Genomic DNA, 18813 nt, shown 5'->3' with positions numbered 1-18813 from the left:
GGGAGCTGCTGAAATGGGAGCAAAAATATTTAGACAATAAATGAAGTATCAGAAAAAAGCTGCGCATATCTTTAAGAAATCAATCATCCTGTACCGGGTGTCTGGACACACGGCGCCAACCGGGAGATAGGGAGCCAAACTGGGCAGATAAGGGTTAATCAAGGATTTAATTCGGCAAAGATAAACGGGCCTGAGCTAAAAAAAATAAAGGAAAAAAAAAAAAAAGAAAAAAGAGCAAGGGAGAGAGGAGGAGGAGGAGGAGGAGGAGGAGGTGGGGATGGAGCCCAGGCGAGATTCTCCGGCCTCGAAGAACCTGGGCTGGAGCTGCCCGAGTGCGGTGCCGGGGGGATGCAGCGGGAAGGCTGGGCTGGGATGCGAGGATCCAGCGCCTACGACACCCCCCACGTGCCTCCCCCCCAGCTCCACGTGCACACCCGTGCACACCCGTGCACACCTGTGCTCACCCCCCCAGCGCTGCTGGCCCTGGCGCAGCGTGCGGCCGATGCCGCGCTCCTGCCACCCACAGCCACCGGCCCCCCGCTGCCTCCTCTCCTGCCCCTTCCCCATGAGCTGCAGGGCCCTGGGAGCAAATTTGGGCTGGGAAACCCAGATCCCAGCTCCTCTGCGAGGACACGGGTGCCACCGAGCAGCCTGCTCGCCTGCAGCCACGTGCAGGAGGGGACGGCCAGCATCGTGTCCCCCTGCGATGCTCTGATCCCGGGGCGGTGGGCAAGGAAACCTCCTGCGCACCCAAATTGGGTGATTCCCAGGGGGTTGGGCGCCCAGGCAGGGAAAATCCCTCCCAAACTGACTCCTTTCCTTGAACAACTCGTTTCCTCGGGACTTTCTCCACCTCTGTCCCCGGCAGCCCGCGGCAGCGTTGCTCCTTACCGTCTCGCCGTGCCGCGGCGATGCTGGCTCGCTGTGGATGCTGCCCTGGAAGGGTCCCCAGGAGAAGCCCTCGGGAAGGCTCCTGCGGGTTCGCACCCGCCTCTCCCCATCCTGCACGGCCAAATCCAGCTCATCTGCGGGGAGACAGGCACAGCATCAGCGCGACGCTCCCCAGCCGGACCCCTGGCCCGCGGCAACCCCAGCTCCCCAGGGACGCGGGTGGGTGCCGGTGGGTGCCCCCGGGGCTGCGTGTTTGGGTGGGATCCGGTGGCTGGATGCGGGGTCCGGGTACGGCACGGGGGGTCCGGGCACGGCACGGCGGCGGAGCGGAAGGAGCATATCCCATCCCCGCACCCAAAGTTGCAGCAGCTTCAGGGCTTAATGGCTTTGATTATCTGATAAGCCTCTGGTTTAATGGGTTAGATAACATGTTAATACGCTATGAAGGCTGCTCTAAAATGTTTTAACTGTGCCTTTGTCTTTCGGAGTGCAGATAAGATGGCAGGTAACCAATACGCAGAGGGATGCGCGCCGGCTGCCCCTCGGCTGCCTGGCGGCAAGGGGCCGGACGGCGTGCCCCAAAAACCAAGATGTTCCTCCAAGATGGCAAGTAACCCACCGGGCCACCGGCAAGGCAGGGTGCCCAGGGCACCCGGCTGTGTCCGGGAGGGCTCCCAGCGCCCTGGGGTGCTCCGGGGCAGCAGTGGGGTCCCTTTCCCGGGATCCTGCTAAAGCCACGTGCCCCGAGCCCCGTCCTTCGAGGGCATCACGGCAGACGCAGCCGGCGCCCGGATCCCACGCGCCGGGGAGGAGGCTGCGCTCGTTTGAAGGCAAAATTGCTTTCAGAGCTGGAAGTGCGGGGAGGATAAAGCGATCCCATGGCTGCGGAGATTGAAATCTGATGTGTTTATTAGCCGGGCTGACATCTGGATCCTCTCGGCGCCGGGGTGAGTTAAGGTGAGCGGCTGGAAGCGCTGGGTGGTGAGCGCGGGTTGGCGGCGCCCGCGATCGCCCCGGGTCCCGCTGTCACCCGTGGGTCCCGCTGCCACCCGTGGGTCCCCTCCGTCCGCCGTGGAAGCCCCGCGCCGCTGGCGAGGCGGCTCCGAGCACGTCCCAGGGGAGCAGCCAGTGCCCCTCGGCAAAACCCGCCGCCCACCGGGAGGTGAGCTGGAGAAAAGGTCTGCAAAGGTGTCAAAGGTCCCCAAAATCTTTGGAGGGGGGGGGGGTGTCACCAGGCTGGTCCCCGTGCCGCAGCCTCCAGCGTGTGCCGGCCGCGCTCTGCCCGCAGCTCCTCTGCCCTGCCAGGGTGCAGGCAGGGCCGCCTGCCCCCCCCATTCCCGCAGCCCCGGGCGCTGGCACGGAGCCGGCACGCTCAGCAAGCCGCCCCGGCTGCGGGGATCTCGGCTCCGTCTCCAGCTGGGATTTCATCCCCTGCGAAGTGGTTTTGGGAGCGAGCACGGCGCTGGCTCTGCCTGCCCCGCGTCCCTGGCATCCCCCCGCTCCGCATCCCCCTGCCCGTGCCCCTCACCAGCTCCATCTCGGGATAGGGAGGAGGAGGAGGGCTGGGGCCTTGGAGGATTTACTCCCTGGCACGAAGCGATGCCGAGGAGGGGCAGCGGCAGTCCCTTGCCTGGCTGGTCCCTCCCACGGAGGGCAGGCAGGGAGCAGAGCCGTCGGACCCTTGCACGGCGCACGTTGTTCCGCGTTTCCAGCGCCCGGCTCCCGCCTGACTCCCGATGTGCTGCCGGGGTGCTGGGCTCCCTCCAGCGCCGTCCCAGCATCCCCAGGCCACCGGTCCTCACCCCGCCCCCCCCCCCCCCGCCGGGACAGCAAACCCCCAAATCCCCAGGGGAGCCCCGACGGTGGTGGCTCCCCTCTGGCTTTGCCACCCCGTACAGCCCGGCTGCTTTCGGGGAACGGAGCCCAACTGCCACCGTCCCCGCTCCGTGCCCCCCCCCTTTTTGCCCCCCCTTCCCCCCGTCTCACTGGTAATCGGCGGCGTTTGGGTCAGGAGACCATGTCTCCGAGATAAGAGCGTTCGCCTGACACTTCCCATGTCAGAGCACTTCATCTTCTGTGTATCAATCCCCAGCAGAGAAAACACGCAGGCGCTGATAAAGAGAAAACCGTTCCAGACAGGGGGACAAAAATAGTGTTGCTGGAGCCGGCCCCGCTCCCCGCCAGCGCCCGATGGCCACGGCACCGGCCGGCGGCCCAATCCACCAGTGTCATCCCAAAAAACGGGGCGGTGGTGAACCCCCGCCAGCGGTGCTGAGCAGTTCTCCATCCCGATGGGTGTCCCTGTGCCCGGCCCGGGATGATGCCGGAGCCCCCTACGGTACCCGGCTGCACCCACATTGATCCAGCCAGAAAGAAAAAAAAAAAAAAGGAAAAAAAAAAAAAAAAAAAAAAAAAAGCGATTTCCAAATGAAACACGCGGCATCGCCGCGCTTCTTCCCTGGCACGGGGGAAACGATGCCGAGCTGGGACGGGGCAAAGTGGGAGACGCTGCGTGTTCACGTTGTCCGCGCTTCGGGGAGAAAGCCCAAAGCGAGTGTGCAAGCCGGAAAAAACCAGGCAGCGGGGAGCAAGCCCCATCCCTGCGCTCCACCGGCGCTGGATTCGGCCCCATCACCCCGCCTGCAACCTGGGGGGGGGTGGGAAGAGCACGGCCAGCCCCTGGGGAGCCCCGGGTGACCCCCGGCAGCCGCTTCGGCGAGGAGCAAAGTCCACGGGCGCGGGCCCTGCGCCGGTGCTGCTCTCCCTGCGGGATCCCTCCCAGGCAGGTGAACACCACCCCGGCTATCGCATTCGGCCATCGGTCCCCGCCAGGCGGTGCCCCGCGGTTATCGCAGGAGGCTTTATCTCCCAGATCATTAACCAAATTGGGCAGGGACCCGTCTGTTTGCTCTGGGTCTCAAAGAAAAGCGGCAGAAAGGAAGCAAGGAGGTGCACCTGCTCGGCGCGGCACGGACCCCGGTGTTCTGCCCGCTGCCGAAACACGGGGTGCCGGGGCTGCTCCCTGCCCCGCGGGGCCGACGGCGCCTGCTTGCCCGACGCTGCGCCTCGGCTTATCACCCCATCGAGAGATTTCAAAGAAATAGGCTGAGCTGTGCCGGAGAGCAAAGATTAATCCTGTCATCGCACCATGGCCACGCATCAGGTGATCAGCGGCTGAGAAGGCACGGCTGGCATCCGCGTCCCCGCGGCCGCGGGCATGCCGGGAGGGACGCCGCCGCTGAGGCATCACCGTGCAACACGGCTGCACCTTCCTCCGGCACGGGCGAACGCAGGACCGGGGTGTGACGAAGATGAACTTCTGCAAGAGCCCATCTGCAAGGCGAGCCACAGCATCCTTATGGCCGGGGAAAGAAACAGCACCGCCGGGCAAGGACGCTCCGCCGGGAGCGGCACCGAGCTGGGCCAGCTCCTGTGGCCACCCGCGCTTGCTCCTGGATGCTCCGGAGGTGCAGCCGCATCCATGCACCCACATTTGCTTTTCCTGCGGGAGCGCACAGGACGGAAGAGCAGAGGGTGCCTGGTTGCGTGGCCGCCCGTGTTTGCTCCTGGATGCTCCGGAGGTGCAGCCGCATCCATGCACCCACATTTGCTTTTCCTGCGGGAGCGCACAGGACGGAAGAGCAGAGGGTGCCTGGTTGCGTGGCCGCCCGTGTTTGCTCCTGGATGCTCCGGAGGTGCAGCCGCATCCATGCACCCACATTTGCTTTTCCTGCGGGAGCGAGTGGGAGGGAAGGGCGGAGGGTGCCTGGTTGCGTGGCCGTCCGCGCTTGCTCCTGGATGCTCCGGAGGTGCAGCCGCATCCATGCACCCACATTTGCTTTTCCTGCGGGAGCGAGCGGGAGGGAAGGGCGGAGGGTGCCTGGTTGCGTGGCTGCCCGTGTTTGCTCCTGGATGCTCCGGAGGTGCAGCCGCATCCATGCACCCACATTTGCTTTTCCTGCGGGAGCGAGCGGGAGGGAAGGGCGGAGGGTGCCTGGTTGGCCCTGGGCAAACCCACCCATCCCATCCCGAGCGGCTCCCGCGTTCCCTCGCCCCAACCGCATCCGCACGGCTATAATCACAGAATCGTTTAGGTTGGAAAAGACCTTTAAGAAATCCGAATGAACCGTCTCTGCCCCTCGGTGGGGATCCCAGCATGGAGGTCCCTGGAGTGTTTGCAGCTGCTTGGATACTATCTGGATAAATTCCGCTATCGGGGCGTCACGGGACCGCGTCCCAGCATCGGCTGAGCCGTGCCGCTCCTATTAATCCAGCGCTTTGTGCCCGGCCCTGGGGGCTGCCAGCCCGGGGGGGCCACAACGCCGGGCATGGCCCCCGACTGAGCCCCGGCGAGGTGGAACCTCGGGCAATGGGGATGAACTGGCGGTCCCTGCTCCCATCCCAGCACGTGCGGGATGTCCCCATGGCGTGGGACCGCCCGAGCGGGAGAGAGGATGGATCCATCCATGGGTACGCAAGCTCCCGTGGCTTTCCCGCTCCCGCCCGGGGAAAGCCGAGCTGGAGAAGCCCCGGCTCCTCCGGCAGCCCCGGCCCGGCCCCGCTGCGTGCCCCAGCTGCTGTTTTTAGAAGCGGCGAGCGCGCGGCGGAAGGAATAAATCCTGACAACTCAACTAGTGAAATGATGTGATGGCACCGCTCCGATAAGATGGAGGGAACCGATTGGGAAGAGTCTTAAGCTGCGAACACGCAGCATCTCCACTCTTCACCTCCGCTCACAAAGGGAAATCTCTCCAAAGGGGCTAAGGAGATTATCCCGGCTTTGCCGTCCCGGGTGCTCGAGTAATCAGGGCAGCCTTGGGGACGACAAAGGAGCGAGGAGGGTTTAAATTCGAGCCTTGCTGGGCTGCGCCTGCTTGGGCTCAGCTTGGGGTTGCTCTGGCCGAGCTGCCGCGGCCGCAGGAGGAATGGTTGTGGGAGAGCTGGGCTGCTGCCGGCTTTGCCCCCCCGGTTTGGGGTGCAGGGGGGCACCCCACTGCCCCGGGGGGCGGGCAGGAGCTGAGGGGAGATTCCTGCCTTTATCGCTCCTGCCCATCGCTTGCAATTTATTGATTTTTTTTTTTTTTTTTTTTTTTTTTTTTTGACAGAGTACAAAAGCAAATCTTTATCGGGCTGAACCCTGCCCCTGGTTAATGGAGGAGCTGTGACCTACCCCGGAGAGCAGAGCGGGCACCTCCCAGCACCCCACGAGCCGGGGAGGGGGCACGGGCGATGGTACCCGGGGCGGGGTGCTGCCCCCCAAAAAGGCTGGGCACCCCGCTCGCCAGCTGTGCCGCACAGCTGGCAGGCACCGGCAGCGGGGCGGGCACCGGCTGTGCCACGCGTCGCCCGGGCATCGCCCTTCCCTTACGCCCCACGTAAGCCGGGGTGCCCTGCCCCAGCAGGATGCGGCCCGATAAGCCTCCGCGGGATGCTTGCCTTCGGCGTGTTGCGGCGTCCTGCCGGGATGTGGCCCCGAGGGGGTTCCCAGGAGGTCCCCATCCTTAGGCGTGGGGGGTCTCCCCATCCTGGGAAATAAACGGGAGCTGTGCCCGCGGGGAGGGGGACAGGAATAAACACCGGGAATAAGAGCAGAAAGCGCTCATGGAGGATGGGAAGGAGGAAAATTTCCCAGCTCCCCCGGAGCTGCCAGGGGTGGCCGGACCCCTGTGCCAGGGACCCCCTGTCCCCGCTCGTGGGGCTGCTGGGCCCCCCCCGCTCTGCCCAGGCTGGTGCCAGGCAGCGGGTAGGGGTGCGCTGGGGGGGCAGGAAGCTGGGGAGGGGGAGGAAGGGGAGCGGAGGGGCCCCCGGAGCCGATGCGGAGGGCAGATATCCCCTCCGGAAAGGGGAGGGGACCGCATGGGGGGTCCCTGCCGCCCCGCAGGGCAGGGCCTGCCTCTGGGGTGGGGGGACCCCCGGGGGGGCAGCACCCAGAAGTGTGGGGGGGGTGTGGGAGCTCGGCTTCGCACCAAACCCAAACCCCACTGGTCCTCAGATCCGGCCCAGGGCAGGGCGGCAGTGATTGACAGCTGTCAGTCACCGTGAGCCAGGCAGCATCGCCCCTCAGGGCTCTCACCCCAAGGACGCAAGACATTTTTCTCCTTCCCGAGGGAAAACGGAGGGGAGGATGGGGACAGAGAGGGGGATGCTGCCTGCATGTCTCAAGAGCCCTCGGCGCTGCCTGACACAGGGGTGTCCCTCCACCCCAGCACTGTCCCCAAACTGGTCGGAGCCTCCCTCCACCCCAGCACTGTCCCCAAACTGGTCGGAGCCTCCCTACACCCCAGCACTGTCCCCAAACTGGTCGGAGCCTCCCTCCATCCCAGCACTGTCCCCAAACTGGTCGGAGCCTCCCTACACCCCAGCACTGTCCCCAAACTGGTCGGAGCCTCCCTCCATCCCAGCACTGTCCCCAAACTGGTCGGAGCCTCCCTCCATCCCAGCACTGTCCCCAAACTGGTCGGAGCCTCCCTACACCCCAGCACTGTCCCCAAACTGGTCGGAGCCTCCCTCCACCCCAGCACTGTCCCCAAACTGGTCGGAGCCTCCCTCCACCCCAGCACTGTCCCCAAACTGGTCGGAGCCTCCCTCCACCCCAGCACTGTCCCCAAACTGGTCGGAGCCTCCCTACACCCCAGCACTGTCCCCAAACTGGTCGGAGCCTCCCTCCATCCCAGCACTGTCCCCAAACTGGTCGGAGCCTCCCTCCACCCCAGCACTGTCCCCAAACTGGTCGGAGCCTCCCTACACCCCAGCACTGTCCCCAAACTGGTCGGAGCCTCCCTCCATCCCAGCACTGTCCCCAAACTGGTCGGAGCCTCCCTACACCCCAGCACTGTCCCCAAACTGGTCGGAGCCTCCCTACACCCCAGCACTGTCCCCAAACTGGTCAGAGCCTCCCTCCATCCCAGCACTGTCCCCAAACTGGTCGGAGCCTCCCTCCATCCCAGCACTGTCCCCAAACTGGTCGGAGCCTCCCTCCACCCCAGCACTGTCCCCAAACTGGTCGGAGCCTCCCTCCATCCCAGCACTGTCCCCAAACTGGCCTCAGCATCTTTCCATTCCTCAGCGCTGTCCCCAAACCACTCCGAGCATCCCCTCGCCCCATCGCTGTCCCCAAATTATCCCTTCACCCTGCAGTGTCCCCAGACACGAGGCTGAACTGAGGGCAGGGACCTGCAGGCACGGACCCCAGCAGGGACGAGGGTCCCCTTCGGTGTCCCCAAATGGGGACAGGTGCCACCATCCCCAGCCTGATGCCAAACATCCCGCTGCCTTCAGCGCCGGCTCTTTGCTGGAGAGAAGCCAGGCAAGGGGGGGGGGGTTCAGGACCCCGGGGAACCCCCCCGACTCGAGGGGGGCTACAGCCCCGAACCCCAACTTCTCCCCATCCCCCAGCAATCTAACACAAACACAACTATCTGCCGCTCAGCTCGGCTCCCAGCGATAAAAAGAAATAGCTGGAATAATTTTTCCCACCCACACATACCAGGGCGGAGGGGAAGGGGGAGCGATGGGGCAGATGCGGCGCAGTGCCGGCCATCCGGACGAGCCATCCCTCCTCGCCGTGCCCTGCTCGCCCCGATAATAAACCTTGAGGTTTGCAGACAAACTCCGGGCAGCCGGAGATTATTCAGGCAGGAGTCACGGCGCAGATAAACACAACCGAAGGCGAGCGGGAGGCAAAGGGGAAGGGGGAGGCGGGGGGGAAAGGGGGAAAAAAAAAAAAAAAAAAAATAGTTTGCAGTTTTAATTAGATGCACCAAAAAAATATATGAAGTTGCTCTGTCCCATCCCGATACCCCGCACGCAGAACTGGTGGCGAGGATGGATTTGGGGTTCACGGCCAGTTCTGGGAGAGGTGGACCTGTGCCATGCTCCGCAATTAGCCCAGAGCCATCGTCACTGCCCGGGAGCAATTAAATACACCCCGAACAGAGGAGCTGGCAGCGGGGGGGGGGGGGGCTGAGCGAGGTGGAGATCGTGGTGAGGACCCAAATAGCGAAGCCGATGGAGTTAAGGGGGTGAGGGACTCCCTGGGAGCAATCGCTGCTTTTTTGGGGAGGGTGATGGGACACGGCTGGGGGGGGACAAGGCGAAAGCCACCCCGAGTTTGGCCCCGTCTGCTCCATCCCTTCCCTACCAGTGTCCCTGCAGGGATAAAACCAAAAAAGCCTCACCCCACCGTGCAGAAAGGCAAGCGCCGGGCGGGCTTCCCAGGGGCTGCAGCCTCCCGGCAGCTCCCAGTGGGGATTCTCCGGTGTCTTGTAACGCGGTTGAGCAGCCGGTCCCTCAGCGGGGCTCTGCTCTCCTCCATTCCCCTGTGCCAACGCCACGCTTGTGAAATTTGTTGGAGCTTTTTCACGTCGACCCTCTGGGAAAATTGGCCGGACTTGGTGAGGTTGGCCGGGCAGCGATGGGGCAGGAGGGGACAGCGCCGGGAGGGGAGCCGCAGGCTGCGGGTGCTCCCAAAAGTCTCCGCTGCCGGCCCCGCTCCAGAGCAACCAAAAATGAGTGGGGAAAGACGGGAACCTGGGGCATGGCAGAGAGCTGCTGGCAGGGCCACGGGGAAGGGTCTGGGGGAATTTGGGGCGGTTTGGGGGAATTGGGGAGGACGCGCATCCCCTCTCCAGCCCCACCGGAGGATGAAGCGGGTGGCACGAGTGGGCGCGAAGCACGGCCGTGCTCCGTCCCGGGATCCCGTCGGGAAGCAGAACCGCGTCGGGGTGACCCAGCGCCCCGGCCGAAGGGGCAGCACATCTGGAAAGGCTCCCAAGTCGAGGATTACAGCCTCCAGCTCCCAGGGATTTGCATATCAGCCGGACGAGCGGCAGCCCCCTCCGGCGAACAAGGTCATTTCAAAGATAAAACAAAATATTCTTTCTCCCTCGCAGGCGCGCGGGGCCAAGGAGCCCCACGGCGAGGTCCCGGCACGCCGCGTCCCCGCGCTGCCGAGCCTCCGGCACAGCGGTGCACCCAGCGGGTGGCAGTTTTGGAGACCCAGAGGGCAAAGCCATACGAGGGGCAACCCTGTAGCCCCCCAAAAAGGGCCAGGGGGAAGGCAAGACCCCGCAGGGCGCGAACAAAGGCGCCCGGAGCAACCCGCTTGCCCCCCCCCCGCCCCCGCCGCTGCACCGCATCTTCGCGGCTGCCATTGCTGACATACGGCGGATCCTGCCAGATAAAAAAGAAAATTCAGGCTGCTCAGAGTTTCCCTTTTCGCCAGCTCCATCCCTGATAAGTGCAGAGCCTGCAGAGCGCCTGATAGACGGGCTATCGCGGCGGTTGGTGCGAAAGGAACACCCTATCGCTGCAGCATCGCCGGACCGCCATCAACTCCCAGCCACACAGAAATTAATACCACTCCAATTACCAGAATAGAGATGGGCTGGGAGAAGGCGATAATAAAATCTCTTTTACATAAAGAATGCAAATAACCCGCTCCGGCGAGGGAAGCGGGGGAAGGGGAGGCATGGCCAGAGCCGAGGCTTCGTGGTCTCTTTTGGGGAGCGCGTGGCTGGCGGTGCTGCCGGGATATGGGGCTGCGCGGTGCCGTGGCCCCCGGGATACGGGGACACCCGTGGTTTTGGCACCGCGGCCCCCTCCTGCCCTGCGCTGGGATGCCAGCAGAGCAGCGGGGAGCCCGGCGGTGCCGGGGGCAAAGGGCTGGGGAGCAGATAAGGAGGAGCCGGGGGTGGCCTCGCAGCTCCTTCCTGCCCGGCACGCAGGAAGGGCCGGGATATCAGCAGGACCGGCGAGCGCTTCCCCTCGGATGGGGCGGGAAGGGGGAGCGGGGCCATGGCTCCCCGCCGGGCCGTGGGGACGCGGGCAGCTGCAGGAGCACGTGCGCCGGCAGCCGGCGTTTCCCAGGGCTTCTCCATCGCCCAGCGCAGGCGGGAGGCCGGTGGCCTTGGGGACACACCGGGACACCCCCCTCCCCGGCGCATCCATCACCGAAGGGTGATCGCTGTCCTGCACGGGGGTCACCCCTTCCCAGCACGCGCTGCTCCAAGGGGCTGCTCCGAAACCAGACCCAGCGGCATCGCCGGACCGGGAGCTCCCTTGGGAGGAGCGGGGTGTGGGCAGGGGCTGGCAGCACGAATGGGGCCCGAAACGTGGCACATCCACCCTTGGGGGTCTCCGCTGCCCGAAACGTGGCACATCCACCCTTGGGGGTCTCCGCTGCCCAAAACGTGGCACATCCACCCTTGGGGGTCTCCGCTGCCCGAAACGTGGCACATCCACCCTTGGGGGTCTCCGCTGCCCGAAACGTGGCACATCCACCCTTGGGGGTCTCCGCTGCCCGAAACGTGGCACATCCACCCTTGGGGGTCTCCGCTGCCCAAAACGTGGCACATCCACCCTTGGGGGTCTCCGCTGCCCAAAACGTGGCACATCCACCCTTGGGGGTCTCTGCTGCCCGAAACGTGGCACATCCACCCTTGGGGGTCTCCGCTGCCCGAAACGTGGCACATCCACCCTCGGGGGTCTCCGCTGCCCCCGGTCCCGTCCCCGGGCGCCGTTCCCAGCAGACAGGCACCCGCAAACCCAATCTGCGCAGAGGAGCCCTGCCCATAACCCCATCGGCGGGTGGGTTTGGAGATAGCGGGGTGATAGGGCGTGGGGTACCCACACAGGGTGCCCGGCCTCGCCGGGCTGCCAGGGTGCTGGCGGAGATGCCGAGAGGGAGATAGACGGCTGTATTTGCTCCTTGGGGTTTTGATAACCATCACGAAACCGCTCGAGCGGCGCTCTTGTGGTTGCCGGGATGTTTGCAAAATGCCCTCGCGAGCGCGGGGCGATGCAGGACGGGGTCCGAACCCTCCCCGCGCCGGGTGAGCGCGACGCCAGCCACGGGGCGGGCATCCCCGCCGCTCCCGCGTCGTTTTTGACGGTCGCCAACAGCGGCTCGGGGACGCGGGGGGACTACAAACATTATCCCATGCCTCCTCTCCCAGCAGAAGCGCTGGGGTTTGCAGCCTGCCCAGTCCCCAGTGCTCCCAGTCCTCCCCGTACTGGTTTTTGCAAGAGGCGGCGGGTGCCTGGGGGCTGCCCCAGCCCGTGGTCCAGCTGGGATGGAGCAGGATGACCGGCTGCACGCCGGGAACTCACCCGGCCCATTCCAGGCGTCCGGCTCCTGTGGGTTTTCTCCAGGATCCGGCTTCTCCAGCTCCTTTGGGCTCTCCGGGGTGTCTCTGGACTCTGCAGCAGGAGAGGGAAGGCAGCAGGTCACGCGCGAGGAATTCCAGAGGCGGCATGCCGCGGGGGTCGGGACCACCGGGCCGGTGACACTCCGGGGCCGGGATGCCTGGGGGGGGTTCACCCTCGAGGATGAGCACATTTTGGGGGGCTCCCCTCGAAATCCCTGCATCCAAAACCCCACCACTGCCCAGCCACGGGCGGGGGGGGTCCCTTGTGCCCCACGGGATGACCCGTAGGGCCAGCCAAACCCACCCACGCATCCCCCCGGGCATTTCTCAAGCCACCCTTGGGTGGGCACCCATTTCCCAGCCCCCCAAAACCCCCTCCCATCCCACCACGGGCCCCACGTCACCCGGTTGAGCCCCGCTCCCATCCCGGCTCTGTTTGTGGTGTATTCACAGCAACTTGATAACAATTATTTTCTCCATTAACTGCTGCTGGAGATGCAGCTGATAAAGCCTATCTGCATATGACAGTGTGGAAGATTAGCGCCCAAAGTACATGTTTGCCTTGGCGTCCCGGGCGGATAACCAGCGCGGAGCCCAATCGATCGGCGCCAGAGCGAACACCCAGGGATGACGTCACCGGCATTGGAGATTATTAATACAGGTGATAAGCGGAATGATTAACATCAAATAAATCAATCACCGGGTATAAAAGTCCTATTATTTTTGGCTATAAATCAAAGTGCCTGGCATATCGATTTTTATCCATCGCGCTGAAAGCTTTAGTGGCCGTTATTGCTGCTCGGCGTTATCTCTGCTATCACCTTTTTATCGAGGCAGGCTAGTGCCAGGTGCAGCTCCACGCCCGGGCTCCCGGCTCCCTCGCCCCAGCCCGGCTCCCCCATCAGATAAGAGCCGCTCGCTTCTCCCTGCCACCGAGCAAAGTTTGCCGGCGAGCCCTCCCTGCCCCGGCTAGCGGGGTGCCAGCGTGGATCACCCCCTTTTCCCGCTGCATCGCAGCTTGGCTCCCGTGGGGTGGTTTTTTTTTGGGGGGGTTTTGCTTCCCGGTTGCTGGTGGCTGAAGGCAGCGGGCGCTTGCCGGGGACCGGCCGGCTCCATTAGCCGGCGCAGCCTTGCCCCGCCGCGGTTATCTCGAAGGGCACTGCAAATATTAACTGATTAGGATTTGCCCCCACCTCCACAGGAAGGAACTTAAAGGATATCTGGGGACTGTTTCAGCCCGGCCCTGAAAGGCAGCCACCTCTGGGGTGGGGCCCGGCATGGCGGCAGGCAGGCGGTGCGGGCAGGAAGCCGGCAGCAACGGCCCGGTGCCCCCCGTCTCCATCCCCGGCGCTGCCGGTGCCAGCACCTGCAGCCTCGGCGGCTGCTCTGCACCTGGGGGTGCCCTTTGCACCCCAAGGGGTCACTCTGCACCCCAAAGAGGGGGCCACTTTGCACCCCAAGGGCTCACTTTGCACCCCAAAGGGGGGGGCCACTTTGCACCCCAAAGGGGTCACTTTGCACCCCAAAGGGGGGGCCACTTTGCACCCCAAGGGCTCACTTGACATCCCAAAGGGGGGGGGGTCACTTTGCACCCAAAGGGGGGGGCCACTTTGCACCCCAAGGGGTCACTCTGCACCCCAAAGGGGGGGCCACTTTGCACCCCAAGGGCTCACTTTGCACCCCAAAGGGGGGGCCACTTTGCACCCCAAGGGGTCACTTTGCACCCCAAGGGCTCACTTGACATCCCAAAGGGGGGGGTCACTTTGCACCCAAAGGGGGGGGCCACTTTGCACCCCAAGGGGTCACTTCACATCCCATAGTGGGGGGTCACTTTGCACCCTGGGGAGTCACTTTGCACCCCAAAGGGGGGGGGGGTCACTTAGCACCCCAAGGGCTCACTTTGCATCCCAAAGGGGGTGGTCACTTTGCACCCCAAGGGGTCACTTTACACCCCAAGGGGTCACTTCACATCCCATAGTGGGGGAGGGGGGGGGTCACTTTGCACCCTGGGGAGTCACTTTGCACCCCAAGGGGTCACTTCACATCCCAAAGCGGGGGGGGGGGGTCACTTTGCACCCCAAGGGGTCACTTTGCACCCCAAGGGGGGGGGGGGTGTCACTTTGCACCCTAAGGGGTCACTCTGTACCCCAAAGGGAGGGTCACTTTGCACGCCAAAGACTCACTTCACATCCCAAAGGGGGGGGGTCACTTTGCACCCCAAGGGGTCACTTCGCATCCCTAAGGGGGGGGTCACTTCGTGCCCCAGGTGGTCACTTTGCACTCTAAGGGGTCACCTTGCATCCCAAAGGTGGGGGGGGGTCACTTTGTGCCCTGGGGGGGTCACTTTGCACCCCAAGGGGGGGTCACTTCGCATCCCAAGGTGTGGGGGGGGTCACTTTGCACCCCAAGGGGGGGGTCACTTTGCACCCTGGGGAGTCACTTTGCACCCCAAGGGGGGGGTCACTTTGCACCCTGGGGAGTCACTTTGCACCCCAAGGGGGGGGTCACTTTGCACCCCACGGGGTCACTTTGAGCCCTGGGGGGGGGGGGGGGGGTCACTTTGCACCCCCACATCCCACCACCGCTGCCGGCGGCTCAGCGCCGGGGCGGGTGAAAGGCACTGAAACGGATCCAGGGTGACGGCGCTCATTAGCAGGCATTGCGGTGAGCAACCCGCCTCCGGTTTCCAGCTTGTGGCCCCCCCGGCACGCCGCTGCCCCCGGCCGAGCCGAGATTGCTCCAGCCTGTGGGGACCCGCTCCGTGCCGGGGAGCATCCTCGCTCCCGGCCGGTTGCTCGCCATCACCCCAGGTTGCCCTCAGCGGGTCCCGCCGCCGGCCGGAGGGTGCCTGGAGGGCTGGAGCACCCCCGGGAGACTGCGGGGGTCTCGCTCAACCAACAGCCCACCCCGCAACAGGCGGGCGGGATGCTTCGTTTGCTAACGAACACCGCGGCACCAACAGCAGAGACGATGCCCGGCGTGCCCGGGAGGTTGCTCCGGCGGCGGAGCCCGTCCCCACGGCGCGGGGACGCCGCGGGCAGCCCCCGGCCGTCGCGGCGAGGCTCACCTTCGCTGGCGGGGGGGCTGGAGGCGTCGCGCTCGGCAGAGCCCTCGCGGTCCGAGGCGGTCCCCTCCCTCTCCGAGGGGCTCTTCTCCCCCGCCGGGCCGTCCTCGCCTTCCTCCATCGCTGCCAGGGAACCTGCCGAAACGCAGAGGGGGTGGTTAGAGGGCGGGGAGAACGGGAGGAATAAAAATCCCAGTGGGGTTTTCCCAGTTGGGAAACGAAGCGGCTGATGCCTCCGGGGTCTGGCAAAGGGCCCTTCCCTGACCCCCGGCGGGCACGGGGCCCGGAGGAGATGCCCTGCAGCTCTGCACGCCATGGGAAGAGAAACCCCCTCCCCGGCCGGCCCCCCGGTCCGGCACCGCGCTGGAGTCCCTTGTCCCCTTGCGGAGGGGGGGTTGTAGACCCCTCGCCTTGCTCCGGGGTGCCCGGTTCCTCTGCAGGCATCTTTGGGAATGAGCCCCACGCTCTCCCGGGAAGCGAGTGGGGTCCCCACGTACCGGTGGCACACGGCGAGGTGCCCAGCGCCCACCCAAAACCCCTCCGGCACCTGCCCCGAACGGGGTGAGGGACCCCGGGGACTGGCCCCTACGGTCCCCAGCACCCCTCGCTGGGCGGGGGACCCACGGCACGGCCCCCCACGATGCTCCCAGCCCCAGGCAAAGGGCACTGGGGGGGACACGGGGCGCGAAGAGGGTGCAAGAAGGACGCTGGGAGGGTGCAAAGGGACACCCCAGCAGCCCCCCTCCCCGAACAGCCCACTGCCGGCCCACGCTGCCGTTTCCACGGCAACGCAGCATCCCCATCCGCGCCGAAAGGAAGGACCGGCGGCGCACGATGCTCGTGCCGCGCGAAGCCGCGCCGGGGGCTGCCCGCCGCCCCGCCGAGCCCGGCGCACGGGCAGGGGGAACGGCGCGGTGACAAACCGTCTGCAGACCTCAGCTGCTCTCTGTGACTCCAGGCATGTATATTTACAGCGGGAGAACAAAGAGCCCATAATCTATACAAAGCAGACAACAATGAGCGTGAATAAAGAGGCTGCCGGAGAAGGGAAGGCAATTTATTCTAATTCTGCTAATTTCAGTTCCAGCACAATTAAAAAGGCTCTGATAATATTCAGAAACAATCGCCAGCTAACAAATCGTTTCTCTCGCTGTAAATGAAACATTGTTAGGCTAATTTCTTCTTTCACGCCTTCACGGCTCTTGGGCTTCTGATAAAGTTAACCCGACTCTCGCCTGCTCCGTGGCTTGGCACCGCCAGCCTGGCCGGGGAGGGACGGACAGGGCCGGGGACAGATGGACGGAGCTGAGGAGGGATGGATGGGGCTGGGGAGGGATGGATGGAGCCGGGGAGGGATGGACGGGGCTGGGGACGGATGGATGGGGCTGGGGACGGATGGATGGGGCCGGGGACGGATGGATGGGGCCGGGGACGGATGGACGGGGCCGGGGAGGGACGGACGGGGATGGGGAGGGATGGACAGGGCTGGGGACGGATGGATGGAGCCAGGGAGGGATGGATGGGGACAGCGAGGGACGGACGGGGATGGGGAGGGATGGACAGGGCTGGAGACGGATGGACGGAGCCAGGGAGGGATGGACGGAGCCATGGATGGATGGACAGAGCTGGGGAAGGATGGATGGGGCTGGGGACAGATGGACGGGGCCGTGGATGGATGGACGGAGCTGGGGACGGATGGACGGACGGGGCCAAGACCACATGTGGCACCCACCCAGGGGTGCCCAGACCACCCGCATCCTACCCCGAAAGGAGGGAGACGGGGCTGCCCCGTATAAATGCAATTATATAAAACCTGGGGTTTGGGTACCGCAGCGTCACCAAGCGCCTGGGGGGACGACGGGTGGCCGGCAGCATCCCGGCACCATGTCACCGCGGTCCCTGGGTGCATGCCGCGGTCCCTGGGTGCATCCCACGGTCCCTGGGTGCATCCCTGCTCCCAGCCCGCCCCGCTGCAGCATCCTGCTCCCAGCACGCCCACCCCATCCCTGGGGGATGCTCTGGCCTTGGCGCTCCCGGCTGCATAGGTTAAACGAACTACTGGATAGCTTAAAAAAAAAATTTTAAAAAAAAAAAAAAGGGAAAAAAAGGGAGGGGAAAAAAAAAAAAAAAAGGCAAGCGAGGGAGAGGGAGCGCGGAGCAGGGAGCGGAGCGTCACTTCTCTGGGATTGCTGGAAGCCCTGCACAGTTATCACCGCACACAGCCTCCCTCGGCTTGCCTGATCTGTCTATTCTTCATTAAGCAAATACGCTGAAATGGAAATGAAAACATAATAGCTATTTGATTTTCGGCGAGATATTTTGCATATTGGTTCAGTGCTGATAGTGGAATTTCATCAACTCCCTTTTTTCATGCTTTAAAACTGAATTACTGAGGCTGGCTTTACAGAGAGGGGAAGAGCCAAAAAATGCTCCCTTCCAAGATACTCTGCTTCGACGATTAACTCTTCTCCCTCCTTTTTTTTTTTTGATAACAAGGAAGGATTCCTTCCCCCCCCCCCCTTTTTTTTTTTTTTTTTAAATTACAGCGACTGTAAAAACTTGCAGGAAGCGGAGGCGATGTGCCCATGTCACCCGCGCGCAGGCTGGGGACGTGGGTCCGGGCGGGCGCGAGGGTCGGCATTCCTGGGGCTTTTCCAGCAGTAGGAAAACCCATCGTTACCCAGGTAATGATTCGATCATTTCACTCAAATCAAGGTTCTCCCGGCGCAGGAACAATAAACCTTTTCTCGATTCTTTGCGCTTATCCGATAAATTGAAGAATAAAATAATAATAATATAGGAAATAAAAAAGGAGGGGGGGGGGACTTCTCCAGGCTGCTAAAAGAGAGACCCTGGACGCTCCGAAAGCCGGCACGCAGACAAGAGCAAAGCGATAAGAGGCCTCGATAACAGATAGAAAATAGCAACAGCCCCAGACTTTCCCACCGGCTCTGGAGCGGGGACGAGGAGGAGGAGGAGGAGGAGGAGGAGGAGTCGGAGGAGTCCCTGGGGAGGAGAGCGGGTCCCGGACCCAAAATGCACGCAGGCTGGGGACAACCTGCCTTCGCCGTCCAGCGTTCATCGGCTCGCATCCAACTCCGAAAACTTATTATTTTTGAAATTAAAAAGCCTGGGCAGGTGGGGAGCCCAAGGAGGGGCTCCGGGAGCCGAGGAGCACGGGCGAGAGCCGGGGTCCGGGCAGCCTCACGCCCCAAAAATCTCACCTACAGCCACCTCGAAGCTCGCGGTGCGGCGGGTGCCCGGCTCCGGGGTGTCACCCCCCAGCACCCGGGGGAGCGGGGGGACCCGGGGGACCCCCCCAGCACCACCGGGCTCGGCGGGACCACGCGGGCAGCACGACGGAGGCTCCCTCCTCCATCCTTCCAGCTCCTCCTTAGCCCCGCGCTGGCCCTGTATCCGGCTTCCAATTAAAAATAAACCCCAATAATAATAATAATCATAATAAAACATAATACCGGCAGCCGGGGGAGGCTCCCCACCGGCTCTCGGGGTGCACGAAGCACCGGCACGACGCTCATCCACCACCTTGTGATGGAGACGTGGGGAACCCAGCCCAGGCATCGCCTCCCGGGCAGCGCCGCTGCCCCTAAACCGCCTTATTTCCCCCCAAATTTTGCAGCCAGCAAAGGGCTGCAGGAGTGGGCACGGGGGCTGCTGTTCCCTAGGGAAAGGTGCCGTCGGCGAGGGTCG

At 64.1% G+C, this 18813-nt stretch overlaps 1 protein-coding gene across 1 annotated transcript in view; it reads right to left on the bottom strand.

The window, feature by feature from the left end:
* The window catches only part of ZFPM1 (zinc finger protein, FOG family member 1), a 47965-nt gene that overhangs the window by 7457 nt on the left and 21695 nt on the right, over nt 1–18813 (bottom strand). The window contains 3 exon segments of the mRNA XM_075714810.1: nt 892–1025; nt 12001–12090; nt 15106–15237. Of these exon segments, the coding sequence (XP_075570925.1) occupies nt 892–1025; nt 12001–12090; nt 15106–15237 (356 nt within the window).

This window comes from Pelecanus crispus, chromosome 8, assembly GCF_030463565.1.
Source record: "Pelecanus crispus isolate bPelCri1 chromosome 8, bPelCri1.pri, whole genome shotgun sequence".
Classification (NCBI taxonomy): domain Eukaryota; kingdom Metazoa; phylum Chordata; class Aves; order Pelecaniformes; family Pelecanidae; genus Pelecanus; species Pelecanus crispus.
This window is presented reverse-complemented; position numbering and strand designations above follow the sequence as displayed.